This window comes from Fusarium oxysporum, chromosome 8 (genome assembly GCF_000149955.1).
Source record: "Fusarium oxysporum f. sp. lycopersici 4287 chromosome 8, whole genome shotgun sequence".
NCBI classification, from domain to species: Eukaryota; Fungi; Ascomycota; class Sordariomycetes; order Hypocreales; family Nectriaceae; genus Fusarium; species Fusarium oxysporum.
The window spans coordinates 1,010,245-1,023,850 of record NC_030993.1 but is presented as its reverse complement, the minus strand read 5'-3'; the positions used below and the strand labels follow the sequence as shown (position 1 = coordinate 1,023,850).

The following is a 13,606-nucleotide window of genomic DNA, read 5'->3' as shown; positions in this document are numbered from 1 at the left end:
GGGGTGAGAAGCTGAACACCTAGATTCTCGCATGGTCTTTTATTCGCTTCTTCGTGCTTCGTACCCAGGCATTTTCTATATTACAAATCCAAATGTGACAAATGATCTTTACGACGCACTGATGGTCGGCGAGAGGTTGTGAGTGAAATGCGTTTGCCTTTGACGTGCACATGTCAAAGGAGGGTTCTATACAATTCAACACATGTACTTGGGGAGAAATTTATGCTAAAAATACAGGACGACCATACTAGGCTTTGTCCTTGGTGTAAAATTCTTCTAAGTTTCCGTATCTGAGATACACTTGGACTTGTGCGCCCAATTGACCAAAACGAAGACTTGATACCTCTGCTATCGACCCTTGTCTCTCCCTCTTCTATGTGATCTCTTTTCACTACTTCCGTACTCCTCTTTGATCTCAACACATGTAACTTGGCACTCAGCACAGAGTGCCGTAGGAACCAGGAGGGTGTGCCATGTGAAATATTGGCAGCTGGGCTTGAGGTATCGGTTGAGAACCTGTTCCGGAGGTCCGTTCGCAATCCACCATTTGCATATGTCCCAAGCAATTGTATCTACTTCGATCTTGCATACATGCCCATGGGTGATAAGTCTGTGAGGAACTATCCCTTTCTTGGGGCAATGGGTGCGTCTGCAGGGGCAGATATAGAAGCCGCGTTGACCGGTGCACATGGTATTTCTTAGGTTGGTGAATGCTATTCCCACTCCTGGGGCTTTTGGAATATGATATGACTGGTGCCTTGATTTGTTCTATATGTACTGGGATCATAAGAAGAGTCTTGAGGTGATTAATGGAGTCTTTTCCTGGGCAGCTCATTTGTTGAAGTCTGTTTTGTCTACCCGGCTGTTGGTTCTATGGTGTAAAGAAAGATGCATTGACATGATGGACGGCATGGCGACTATTTACATTGATCAAACTGTGGTTGAACATGATGATAGATTCCAGTGTGTTTTACTTGGAGTTTAGAATTATGCGGGAAGCCGAGCATCGCTCCAGCCGTAATGAGTGTAGAATACCGAGGGTAAGGTGATCAATACACAAGTTCTTACTGAGAATGGCAGTGTTGCCAGAACCTGAGATTCCGAGGTCTTGAACAGAATGAATAAGAGTGTCATTTCGGTTCTGAGTTTCATCATATGGTTCAGGTTACACAGCACATCTATGCAAGTTGTAGGTCAATCCAAGCAAAGGCTTAGCATAAAGCGAGCAATACCTGAGGTACTCAGTGGGCCAATCCCCTTGTGCGATGCGATGTGCCTGTAGTTGCTCAAACTCAAACATCTAGCATGTGTTGTATGTTTGGTTATGCGAGCCCGCAGGGCTGGTCTCGCATATGGCAAATTGTGTGGACAAATTGCTGATTTCAGGCGTACCAAGATCCAGCGGAGCAAGCACAGATCGTAAGTTCTTTGGTGATGGCAGAGCATGGGACGGCTCGCGGAAATGTTGTCCGACAGCAACTGTGCTACGGCTACTATTAGAGTGTATACTTGTAAGGCAGGGGTTGCTATGATTGTGACCTGCATTCAACCGTAGACGCAAAGATAGGTTGCCCAGACTGCTTCTGAGGATCTATCATTTGACAACGGGACAATGATGCTAGGTTGAGCTAATGGCCTTCTCTATTGGAAACCGGCGGTCAGGGCTGATTTTGATATCGTGGCTTGGTGGTCCACCTCAAAGAAGCAAACATGCTATGTATCTCCTCAACATTACTGAACTGATAAAGGGGGATTCTGCACTGCATCAACACAAGCTCCGAGCGTGTGGTACCTGCAAGTGACTTTTGTCTCCAATGATGAAAAAATGGGCGTGATTGAGTTTCTCTAGGGTAAACGGTTATCATTGAAGGTTAATAATGACAGCTGGAAAGCCTCGTTAGCCCAGCGAACTAAAACATAACGTATAACGTCATGGCAACCTTGGGAGGCCGACCATTCTAAGGGCTACAAAAAATACGTCTGGCGCATGGAGAAAGAAAGGGCGAAACCTAACTCTTCCCTTTTGTGTTTTTTTGCATGTTTTCTCTCGCTTTGACAGATTTGCCCTCTGTCAATTGAACTTGAACCACCTCAATTATTCCCCTGCACACTTAGTGTCGGTTAGCTTCAGCTTGCTCCACCAGAAACGGGTGAGCTCCCTAGCTGCCGTGTTAGTTCTCCAGCCAGTCCCTGACTACAACCGACCTCTTTGAACTCCTCTGCAGCTGTTGCCGAAGAGCCTCTTTGTCATTTGGGTAGAGGCAGTGATTAGGCCACTTTTACCTTCTGTCGATCAGTCACTTCTCAGAGAGCCAGGCTGTGTCACAGCAAACAAGGTTGTGACTGCTTTGGCAATGATTCACGCTGGCGAAGAGCCTCTCTCCGGGTCTTTCACATAAAGATGCCCAACTCCTGCTCCTCCTAAACTTACACTCTCACACACACTCATACCTGCTCACCAAACCCTTCATTCTTCTCTCATCATCATCATCATCATCAAGTGACAGTCTTTTGAAGCTTGATTCTTGTCATCAATTTTGACTATTAGTATCTACATTACATTCTCTACACATCGCTCGCTGCCCTTTACATCTTGCTACCTTATAGCCCTTGCCTATCCAAATCTCAATTGCCATGGCTGATCGAGGTGGTCGTGGTGGGCGAGGCCGGGGAGGCCGTGGTGGTGGACCTCAAGATGGCCGTGGTGGTGGCCGTGGTGGTAGCTATCAAGACGGTCGTGGTGGTGGCCGCGGCGGCCCTTCTGGTTTCTCTGACTCTAGAGGTGGAAGAGGACGAGGCGATGGCTTCCAGGGCAGAGGTCGTGGTGATGGAAGCCGTGGTGACTTCCGAGGCGGCTTCAGCGGCCCTAGTGGCGGTCGTGGAAGAGGAGGACCACGAGGTGGTCGTGGCGGCCGAGGCGGCTTCGGTGGTCACCCCGAAGGGCCTGCTGTCTTCACGTATGTTCTATCTTATACCCTATGTGTTGTCGTTGATCAATACTAACTTATGCAGCATGGGAAAATCTATTCCCCAACCAGATGGCGCCATTGCACAGCTTGAAGATGAAGTGGTGAAAAGCCAGGCCATATCTGTCGCTCAGCTCACCTCCAACATGGGCAACCTGTCAATGGAAGATAAACAGAACCTCGGAAAGTTCCCTCCGCGACCTGCCTTTGGCAGTAAAGGAACCCCAGTCACACTCTGGACGAACTACTATCAGGTCAAAACTCAAACTCCCGTCCTCTACAAATACACGATGACTGTCAAGGAAATTGTTCCCGAAGGACAGGAAGAGACAAAAGAGCGCGTCCCCAAGACTAAGGGCAAGGGAGGCAAGCCTGCAAAGTCTCGAGAGTCTGGTACTCGCGAGGTCAAGGGCCGTAAGCTCTACCTTGTCATCAAAGAAGCCCTCAATGAACTCTCCAAGAAGGACAAGAACTTGCTTCTTGCGACTGAGTTCAAGTCACAGCTTATCTCGTTGCGCAAACTCAAGCTTGAGCAAAACAACACCATACGCTTCAACATGCCCTCTTCAGAAGGCTCCGAAAAGACAGATGTCTTCGAAGTTGTTTTCAATGGCCCTGTAGAGGCTCGTGTTGACGAGATGCTCAAATACGTCAACTCAAAGACTGGCGCTTCGGATGATGGCAGCGATCCTTCCCAGGCCATGACCTACCCCAAGTTCCCTGATGTCATTGATGCCCTGAATGTCATTTTCGGCTTCGGCCCACGGTCAAAGCTTGACGAGATCAGCGCTGTGGGAAGCTCGCGCTTCTTCGCATTCGGGAGCGAGAGCCGCCGAAACGAGGTGATCTTGGGCAGACTCAGAGCTTTGAAAGCTGCGCGCGGCTACTTCCAATCCGTCCGCTTGGCCACTGGCCGCCTTCTCTTAAACGTCAATGTCACTCATGGTGTCTTCAAGATTGATGGTCCCTGTGCCGCGTTCTTTGATGGGTTCGGTGTTCACGCAACTCCGTCATCTGAGATGGCCAGAAAATTGAAACTGCTCAACAGATTTCTTCCCAAGACCCGCGTCTGGATAAAGACCAAATACGGGAGTAAGGAAGTTCGAAGATCCAAGGCAATTCATGGCTTGGTGTCGATCCGCGACATCAACAAACAATGTCGCGATAAGACTCCCAAGTTCCGCCACGGGACAGATTTTGTGGTTGGACCAGGAGATGTTAGCTTCTGGCTGGAAGATGAGGGTAACAGCCGGTACATTACCGTCGCGGATTTCTACAAACAGAGTATGTTTCACCCTCCACATTCGATACTGATCTAACATGTGATCTAGAGTACAACGTCAACCTGAAAAACTACCCCCTTTTCAATGTTGGCACTGCCGCAAAGCCTACCTTTGTCCCTGCCGAGTTTCTCGAGATCCAGCCTGGGCAGTCAGTAAAGGCTAAGCTCACCGGCGCCGAGTCAACTGACATGGTGAATTTTGCTTGCCGAACCCCATATGCCAACGCTCTCTCGATTACCACGGATGCCCGAGAAACCCTCGGGCTTGACGATGACGCACTGGTATGAGTTGTAAATTCCGGAAGTGGGAAATGCTAACTTCTCTAGGGTCATTTCGGCATTCAAGTTGGTCGACAACTCCTCACGGTTCAAGGACGCGTTCTGGCCGTGCCTCGAGTTGCATACCTCGACCAACAGAAGAGAGCCAAGACTGTCGACCCGCGCAATGGAGCCTGGAACCTCAAAGATGTCAAGGTTGTCAAGCCCGGCCAACCCGTCAAGAAATGGACCTACATCAACATCCTGTCCAGCCCTAGATCTGAACCCGTGGGATCTCAGTCAGTTATTGCGTTCTCCCAGTTCATGAGGAAGACCATGAACATCGCCGTTAATGACCCTGTTCCGCTGAAACCCGACTATGCCAACAGCCAGGATGTCGAAAAGGTATTCGTTTGGGCCCAGAAAAACCAAGTTGAGATTATTCTTGTGATTCTTGACTCAACTGATTCGGAAATGTATGGCAGGATCAAAACCTTAGGCGACTGTACTTATGGTATTCATACCATCTGTGTTCTGGGGTTTCAGCTGCGTAAGGAAAATCCCCAGTATTTCGCGAATGTTGCTCTCAAGTGGAATCTGAAGACTGGCGGTGTCAACCACAAACTTCACAATGAGGTCGGCTTGATCAAAGAGGGCAAGACAATGGTGGTTGGCTACGACGTTACACACCCCACCAACATGTCTGCCGACAAGAGTGATGCTGCACCCAGCTTGGTTGGCTTAGTGGCAACTGTTGACCGGGACATGGGACAATGGCCAGCCTACTCCTGGGAGCAGTCGTCCAAGCAGGAGATGCTTGATGAGACCTTGACTGAGGCATTCAAGTCGCGCCTTGAGCTTTGGCAAAAACACAACCGACAGGAGTTGCCAGAGAACATTGTCATCTTCCGCGACGGTGTGTCCACTGGCCAGTTCGCCCAGGTTCTTCGCACAGAATTGCCACGCATCCGCATTGCGTGCAATGGCAAGTACCCGAAGAACAAGGCTCCGAAAATCTCCATCATTGTGTCTGTCAAGCGACACCAAACTCGCTTCTATCCCACCTCCGAAGAAAACGCAATGGAGAAAAACCACAATATCCAAAACGGCACGGTCGTCGACCGCGGTATCACGGAGGCTCGCTACTGGGACTTTTTCCTCACCGCCCATGCAAGCATCAAGGGCACTGCCCGTCCTGCGCACTACACAGTGCTTCTTGACGAGATCTTCCGATCCAAGTTCAAGAGCGAGGCAGCCAACGAGCTTGAGAAGTTCACTCACGAGCTCTGCTATTTGTTCGGGCGGGCCACCAAGGCTGTGAGCGTTTGCCCTCCCGCCTACTATGCTGACATTGTCTGTACTCGCGCTCGAGCTCATCGCCCCGAGTTCTTCGAGGAGACTGACGGGGAGAGCGTCATCACTGCTGGATCAGCCGCTAAGGGCAAGGCAGTCCACCCCAGACTGATCAACTCCATGTACTATATCTAATGTGCTGTGGCTCGTGGAGACTTTGTGCCCATTTCTTTCTGGAAGTCTGTGGGCTTATGGATGGGAGATATGTTGTCTTTCTGGAGGATCGTCGTTTGGTGAGCTGATAGAGGGACATTGTTTTGCTTTTCAGTTGGGCTAATGACAGAAACACGAGGGTGTTTTTTTATAGCGATTTTAGTATCATTTCTCTATATGGAAAATAGCGAGGTAACTCTAGGTTGTTAATCGATTTTGAAAAAAAGCAGATGTCAGCAAGACAGTAAGAAATAACTCATCAGGTTCCTATCATTCTGCCTTCAAGAGTCTCTTGTGGCAAAATCATTGTTGTTGGATAGAAGTCGTCACATTCAGCTTTGTATATTCTCCCCATCTTGTTGAAGAGAGGGTGGCATCCAGGCTCGGTGAGAGTCCGTGCGAAAACACACAGAGACGAATAGGAACCCGATCAATACAATCACGCCTGTATTCGCAGCTGTGTTTGCGCATTTATTTAGTTAGTAGCAAGTTCTTCGTCTTTACATTGTTTGGGGCTCCCATCCGTTCAGCCTGCTGACTTGTCGTGAACGATGGCACCAAATTTGCATTTATTTTGATACGCGGGAAGTAGGTAATTATTGCTCTCGTCGGGCTCTGCTCTAATATTTATTCTAGAACAAGTCTAAGGGGCTTGCAGCAGTCAGTCCATCATCAACTTTCATATGCATTATTCTGGTCCGATCGAATGCGTAAGTCAATTCAAACATTCTTCGGGAAGAATGATGCGTTGGGGTCATGACACCTGTGTATAGCATCTCACAGCCATACTAGCCTCCGCGAAGCGCAAATGCATCACGATTATCGACGCTGTGTTCGGACGCTTAACAACCATTCTAGGTCCTGGCTTCTAGCGAGGAACAAAACACCTCAGCCATCTGTTCCGCGAAGAGCATAGGTCGCTCGAACTCTGGGTGGAGATCGAGGTTGATGACTTGCTGGGTCCAAAGGATCATACGGAGGTACAATACCGAGCCATCAGCGATGGACTTAACAGCTGATGTGGCAGAGTTCCGTACTCCAGGCTCGTATAAGACCAGTCAGAATCAAGCAGTGTCGCGAGCGGTACCCTCATGACGAAGTGAGGCAATGTTGATCAATAGATTACCTGAAGTTGTCGATTGACCTCAATTCGCAAGAAAAATGAAATCAACCCTAAGTGGTAAGAAATGGTAGGTCAGTTTATGATAAATTTGGAGGGGCTTCATGACTCCTTTACCTGATTATGTCTAACCCCCTGAATTCCACGGTGATGGCTGTGGTTTCTTCAGGTTCCGGGAAGCTCCTACTGGCGATGCAATTGTCTTTTAAGAACTCAGAAACCTCTATAGATACATCGAATGGCGGCAGAATAGCATTTGAAGTCAGGCGTCGGTTCCCATCTGTGGTATTCCGTCTCGCAAGCCAGGCTTCCATCATATCGGCATCCATGGCTTATAGCCTGTACTCATGTAGTATGTGCGGCAAGTTAGCTCAACGGCAATTCTACTCTCTCAGGATGAACGTGTTGAGCTTTCCTCGGGTTTGGCATTGTGAAAATGGGGACCAAAGCTGCCCGGAGATCAGGAATTTCACGGAACCTTTAACAGACTTTTCTGCTTCTGTCTCAGACTCATGCCAAACATGAAGAATGTCAATGACTGTTCATTCAAATGCCCTTAATATCTTCACGAAATCGGCTCCTCAGTAGGTAGAAGCATCATTCCATAGGTTGGCAATAGAATGGTTTTAATCAAACCAAGAGTTTTGAGCACCGCGTGGGCATATCTGTGAAGTGTTCTCCAAGGCCTGACTTGTTCGTAAAGTGGCAGACAATGTTCAGTAAGTTATTCCATTCTCCTATTCCACTGTGGTACGCAGAAGAACAGCCACGCCTTTACTGGTGAAAGGACATAATCCGAAACATACGACATCAGCCAGTGCATTACGTTCGAGTAGGAAGGCTTCAATGCAGATATGTTTTTGATATTTTACATAATATGCGGTCCCTTTCTCAGCCATCAGCCATAGGCTCAGGATTAGGTGTCGTTCCGTTACACTTTTTCGCTCAGTACAATGTTTACATTCACAGCCTCATACGAGCAAATCTGCTCAGAATAGACCAAACTTGGACCCCACTTCCGTTCAAGCAATGAATGTTTTACGAGTATCAAATCACAATATGTTCACTTCACTCTACCCTCTCTAGTAGTTCTGGTGTTTGACTGTTTGTATTAGGTGTAGGTAAATACAGCCTATGTAGTCCCAACGCTATTCCCTTTCAACGCCATTCCGATTCATGTCGATTCATGTTGTTTTCATGTCGATCCGAAATACTGGATGAGAGAACTTAGATGGCCTCCTTGTGGACCTGTCGGTTTCGGTTAGTCTCGTGTAATCTAATCGATCGTAGTTGAGGACTTACGTCGGCCTTCTTGTCGTGAGTGGTCTCGTCAATCTTGTCACCAAGGGCATCCTTGGCAGCGGTGGCACTGCAGAGAGATGTTAGCAAGATGTTGTTACCATCAGGTGAAGCCGTGTTGAGTGGGCCTGGGTGAGGCTCAAGATGTATTCGTGGTGTTGAGGCCGTGAGGGACTCGTGGGTAACCTGGATAGGGAGGAAAGGGCTTACCGGGTGGAGATGGGGACGTTGCCGTCCTTGGCAACCTCCTTGTTGGCCTCCTTGGAAGCACCAGAGGTGGCCTGCTGAACGGTCTCAGCGACGTAGTTGCCGGCTTGCTTGAGGGACTCCATTGTGATAGTGGTTGGTGGTTTGGGTTGGTTGTTGTTTGTGAGTGTTTGTGTTGATTGAAGATGAGAGTGTGTGATAGTGAGAGAAGATGAGGTTAAGGTGGGAGGAGAAGGGGTTTAAGTAGTGCTTGGAGAGAAGGTTCCTTGCTCGTGATTCACCTTGAAGATGCAGGCACGCGTGGGCAAGGAGGAGCAGGCAGGAGAGAGCTCCGGAGGTAGCTCCTGATAGCTACCCACACTGAATCACTATGGCTTCTCTAGCAAGATTCACTTTTGTGAGGAGGGGCACTGCATCTGCTTCTCAGATCGCGATCGTGTGTGACGTCAGTTGCGGTGTTGGAGCAGTCTGGATTGCGAAGCTGCATAGCATACTACGTCATCGCAGGGATGGGAAAGTCCATTTTTGAACCAAAAGCCAAGATGTTGCCCAGCGCCCCAAAGCCCACTATTGTTTCGATCCGGGGAGTGGTCTTGGCTGACTTGTGATTCCCTCGATATCATTGGATGATAATAGACCGAGGAACGGGAAGCTTGATGATCACTGCAGACAACTTGCGGCTCCAAGCTAGAGGATTGCCAGTATGGATGCCCTGGCTCAGGGACGGTTACGTGATTGGCTGAAAACCACATGTCTTCATGCACAATGACAGCATCACTTTGTCGAAAGCACGTCTTGTGAGGATACAAGATCAAAGCCCAATCCAATGCCCCTGTTACTGGAGCCAATCCAAACACGTCGAGCTGCATTTTGGCGTCTGCTGTGGCTCGTTCTAGGCGTTTTCTCAGATCGCGATCGAGGTCAACTGATCTTTTTAGACGGAAATTCTGCCCGTGTAAAGCCGACGATCGAGATACATCGACGTCAATGTTGGTAAACAAGGCATTGCCATCGGTTGCCTAAGGATAAACATGCCACAATATCATCAATAACCGCGGGTGTCAATGTGGTAAATTTGATAAGATAAAGTTCGGGAATATGACGGGTTCAGGGTCCATCCTTGAGGACTTTTTCTAAGGGTATCAACACCATCTTCTCTCTGAGGATTGAGGGTCCTGAAACAAGGGTTCCCCCAGGTCGGCAGTCTTGTCTTGCGCAATAGATACGTCAGTGGCAGTTTGGGTGACAGGGACCGATTAAATTTGTGCGTTGTGAGCTGAAATGGAAGTTTAAGCTCAACTGAGAAGCATTTGCCAAGTAATACCCTCCTGCTTGCGGGGTATTGCTCAAGGTGAATTTAAAATAACTTTCTGATTTAGCTGTTCTCGTTTTTTGACCAAGGTCTGAAAGGACAACTCAATGATCATGAGGCTTGGCAAGTAACCGTTTTCATTGTAAGCTTTCATATGTCGTCATTGGCAATAGAGCTTGGCTTTGATGTTGTCGATGAGCTCCTCATCGGTAAAATTAGAGTCAAAAGTGAGGAGTTGAGTTGAGGTTAATGTCCAAGGGTTCAAGCGATTGCTCAGGGAGGACGTAAGATACGAGAAACCTCATCACAGAAAGCATATTTACTTATGCAAGAAGAACAACCGGCGATATTAATACCAGGAGAAATAACAATTAAACTTATAAAACATTAGGCAATAACCGCTTCTAGAAGACGTAAAAACTTGTGAAGATGACAGCAAAATGAACAGCTATAGGGTAGCGAAGAACTAAGAGCCAGGCCAAAGGGCGCTCACGTGAGCATTGGCCCGTGCCCAACAGCCATTGGACCCCGCCACAGGTGCGGTCAGGAGGCTCAAGTCCAAGGGATATCAAGACGACAGGATATATCGAATGAATTAACCATCAACGGATTAAAAGACTCACAAAGCCTCATACTGGGGCCTTAAATCATAGTCTTGACTCATATCGGCTTAAGAACGATACAATAGCGAGCCGCCATGGATCTGGCTTATGATCATATCACAGAAGATGGCTACGCTAAGAAGACGGAGGAGCCAAAGAGTCCTCAACCTCAGTCAACGTTGAATGAGGACCTCCAAGACGCATATAAGGCCTTTTCCAACAGTCCATGGGGTGCCAGGATTGGTGGCTTCTTTGGCAATGTTGTGAAGCAGGTATGAGGTCTCAGCTCTCGAATCCTGCCCGTCTAACATGCTTAGGGCGAATCAGTATATACACAAGCCTCCAAGGAGTTGGCGGAAGTAGGTGAAGATGCATCAAAAGGACTTACTGGCCTTCGATCAACAATTCTAAGCCATACAAGGAACCTTTCACTCAACACCGTGACTGGCGGCGAAAGCTCTAGAGGCGGCGAGAATGATCAGGCCACCACACCTAGGGCATCACAGGATGGTTCATCAGAGGCCAAACAGTCCGAGAACACCCTGGCTCGGCTCAGAGCTGAAGCTGCCAAGAGGTTAAAGGACCTCCAGAAAGCCGAGGATGCCGCTGATGAGGCCCTTATCAAGTTTGGCGGCAATGTCCGGAACTTCCTTCGTGATGCCGTCAGTATTGCACCTCCACAGGAATCCGACCAGAGTGGCACTGTTCTCTTCGAGAGTAAGGATGCTCAAGGCAAGCGTGTAATTCATACATCAAGATTTGATGCTCAACTACACGTTATTCACACATCGACGGAGAGTTTCACAAAAGATCCCAATAGTGCTGATTATGCAGCGTGGTCAAAAGATTTTGATGCTGATAAGAAAACACCTGAAATCGACGATGATCTACAGAAATTCCCCGACTTGCGAGCTACTATGGAGAGGTTGGTTCCTGACCAGGTTCCCTACGTTGACTTCTGGAAGCGCTACTATTTCCTTCGTCATGGTATTGAGACAGCTGAGGCTAGACGACGAGATCTTCTTAAGGGTGAGTCAATTGGCTATTCAATAGTGCTCTTGCTAACAACCGACAGCTGCCTCCGCCGAGGATGATGTTGCTTGGAGTGATGATGATTCCGACGAGGATGACTCTGACGCTTCCGATGATACTAGTACACCCGCGGCTAAGACTAAGGTTGAGACCAAGGTTGAACCCAAGGACGAGCCCAAGACTACCCCTGCTACCCCCTCAACCACTGCCACTACTGCCACCACTGCCACTACTGCCACCACTGCCACCACTACCCAACCTGCAAAAACCCTCTTGAAGCCAACTGAGCCCCGCAAGTCAAATGACGAGAAGTCACAAGCGGATAGTGAGGCTAGCTACGATGTTGTCGGTGCAGCATCTGGCAAGACAACACAGACTCCCAATAGCCCCAAGGATCCTAAGGACGCCAAGAAGAAGGAGGAGAGCAGTGATGAGGAAGATGATAGTGACGAAGACGACTCAGATAGCGATGAGGACTGGGAATAGACGTTGGAAACTCCAATATATGTTTCAGAGGATAGGATTGTCGCTGTCCAGTTTGGCGTTCGGAATTAGTGAAACCATTGTGGCATGTTGAAAGAACCAGAGCCTGTAACTTGTGGGTATCAATGCCAGAAACTCGTTATTGATGTTCCATTGCTCCCCCATTTTGTTTTTATGTCTTTGTTGCGTTTATTTCTTCTTCTTGGTGACCATCGTGAAGCCATCCTCGTCGACCTGAGGCTGGGGCTTCTCCTTAGGAACCGCAACCAGAGGGGGGGCCTCATCCATCTCGACATCAGCGCCACCCTCGTCATCCTCTGAATCGTCTTCATCGCTCTCCCAGTCTGTGTCCTGGTCGGCATCCTCAGCCTTCTTGAAGATACCCTCAACCTTTGTCCCCTTGCGGTTCAACCAGCGTGTGCGCAGAGCCTTGACCTCGTCAAAGGTTCCGAGAGTGCAGCTCGCGCGAGCACGGAGAATGTTTCCAGCAACTTCTGTGCCGGAGTCGTCGTCGACGTTGACCTCGAACTCGTCAACCATGATCTGGAGCAGGACAGTCTCAACCTCTTCTAGATCAGGATCCTCGGGAACCTTTCCATTCTTGGGAGGTGTATCGGTATATTCTGGGAAGAGGTCGGCAACGGCACCGGCAAACCAATCGCGCTTGTCGGCAGAGTCGGGACCACCCCAGCCGTTCTGGACTGAGAGTGTAAGGGCAGGCCATAGGTGAAGGGCGTATGCGACGGCTTGCTCGAACTCGGATTGGCGTTCAGCTAGAAGATTTAGATTAGCTTCTGTCGAATTCTTGGCGTCAGGGTTTAGACTCACCCGCCGAGCTTCTGTGCAGATTCTGTAGAGGCCATGATTGTGGTGATAGCTTTGGCGGGGTTTGGAGGGGCAATTTGAAGAAGATGGCTCTGCATAAAAAATTTGGTGTTTTATCGATTAGACCCGCTGCGGCCAGAGAAGCGGCCCACATATTCAATCCTGCCTGTCCCTTGATCATCAGGGAGAGACCTAATTTTGTCTTGTCCCTGGTAATAACATCAAGTGCATTATCTAACAAGAAATGTATTGAATACAATATACGAATTGGCAGGATCTTAGTATTACCGATATTTTCTGGTTCGACCAAGTTTCCAACTCTATATTGTGCTTTGTATAGCTCTCCAGTCTCTCGGCCTTGATTCTTGGCTGCAAATCTCCCCACAAACCAAAAGCACAGGCCATCTTTAAATGAAAGTCAGGTTTCATCCAGCGACTCACTCGCTGCATGCAGAAGGCAGACACGACCCGTTTCTATAGGAATGGAAGCAACAAGACTTAGGATACCTAATCAAGGTACTAAAATAAACCGATCAAAGGCTTCTTGAGGTCATTCTAGAGTATCCCAAGTTATCCTAAGCTTGTCTAAGTATTTTCGTCCCGTCAGGATAAAGGTTTAAAATTGTTATGTCCGTCGAGCCATCAGCCATCCCCGGTTTCGTGGAGTCAGGGGTAGGAATTGGTTGCGTCCCATCAAAGAATGACATCATGAGA

The 13,606-nt window shown here is 48.6% G+C and overlaps 4 protein-coding genes across 5 annotated transcripts; 2 read left to right on the top strand and 2 right to left on the bottom strand.

Moving 5' to 3' along the window:
- Positions 1-1,928: 1,928 nt before the first annotated feature.
- FOXG_03010 (uncharacterized protein) lies at positions 1,929-6,338 on the top strand. The gene is made up of 4 exons (XM_018380496.1): positions 1,929-2,957; positions 3,013-4,250; positions 4,298-4,530; positions 4,576-6,338. The coding sequence occupies exons 1-4, from the start codon at positions 2,635-2,637 to the stop codon at positions 5,992-5,994; spliced, it is 3,213 nt and encodes a 1,070-aa protein (XP_018236781.1). The 5' UTR covers positions 1,929-2,634; the 3' UTR covers positions 5,995-6,338.
- Positions 6,339-7,410: 1,072 nt separating this feature from the next.
- On the bottom strand, positions 7,411-9,294 carry FOXG_03009 (uncharacterized protein). 2 transcript variants are annotated; one of them, XM_018380495.1, is made up of 3 exons: positions 8,642-9,294; positions 8,435-8,501; positions 7,411-8,380 (listed from the first exon to the last, which is right to left on the bottom strand). In XM_018380495.1, exons 1-3 carry the CDS (start codon positions 8,761-8,763, stop codon positions 8,360-8,362), a joined length of 210 nt encoding a protein of 69 aa, XP_018236780.1. In that variant the 5' UTR covers positions 8,764-9,294; the 3' UTR covers positions 7,411-8,359. The 2 variants fall into 2 exon arrangements, with proteins under 2 accessions (XP_018236780.1, XP_018236779.1); XM_018380494.1 differs by having other exon boundaries at positions 7,951-8,501.
- Positions 9,295-10,472: 1,178 nt separating this feature from the next.
- On the top strand, positions 10,473-13,184 carry FOXG_03008 (uncharacterized protein). The gene is made up of 3 exons (XM_018380493.1): positions 10,473-10,824; positions 10,870-11,581; positions 11,628-13,184. The coding sequence occupies exons 1-3, from the start codon at positions 10,648-10,650 to the stop codon at positions 12,068-12,070; spliced, it is 1,332 nt and encodes a 443-aa protein (XP_018236778.1). The 5' UTR covers positions 10,473-10,647; the 3' UTR covers positions 12,071-13,184.
- FOXG_03007 (uncharacterized protein) lies at positions 11,492-13,206 on the bottom strand. Its single transcript, XM_018380492.1, has 2 exons — positions 12,896-13,206; positions 11,492-12,840 (listed from the first exon to the last, which is right to left on the bottom strand). Exons 1-2 carry the CDS (start codon positions 13,071-13,073, stop codon positions 12,257-12,259), a joined length of 762 nt encoding a protein of 253 aa, XP_018236777.1. The 5' UTR covers positions 13,074-13,206; the 3' UTR covers positions 11,492-12,256.
- Between the last annotated feature and the right edge of the window lie 400 nt (positions 13,207-13,606).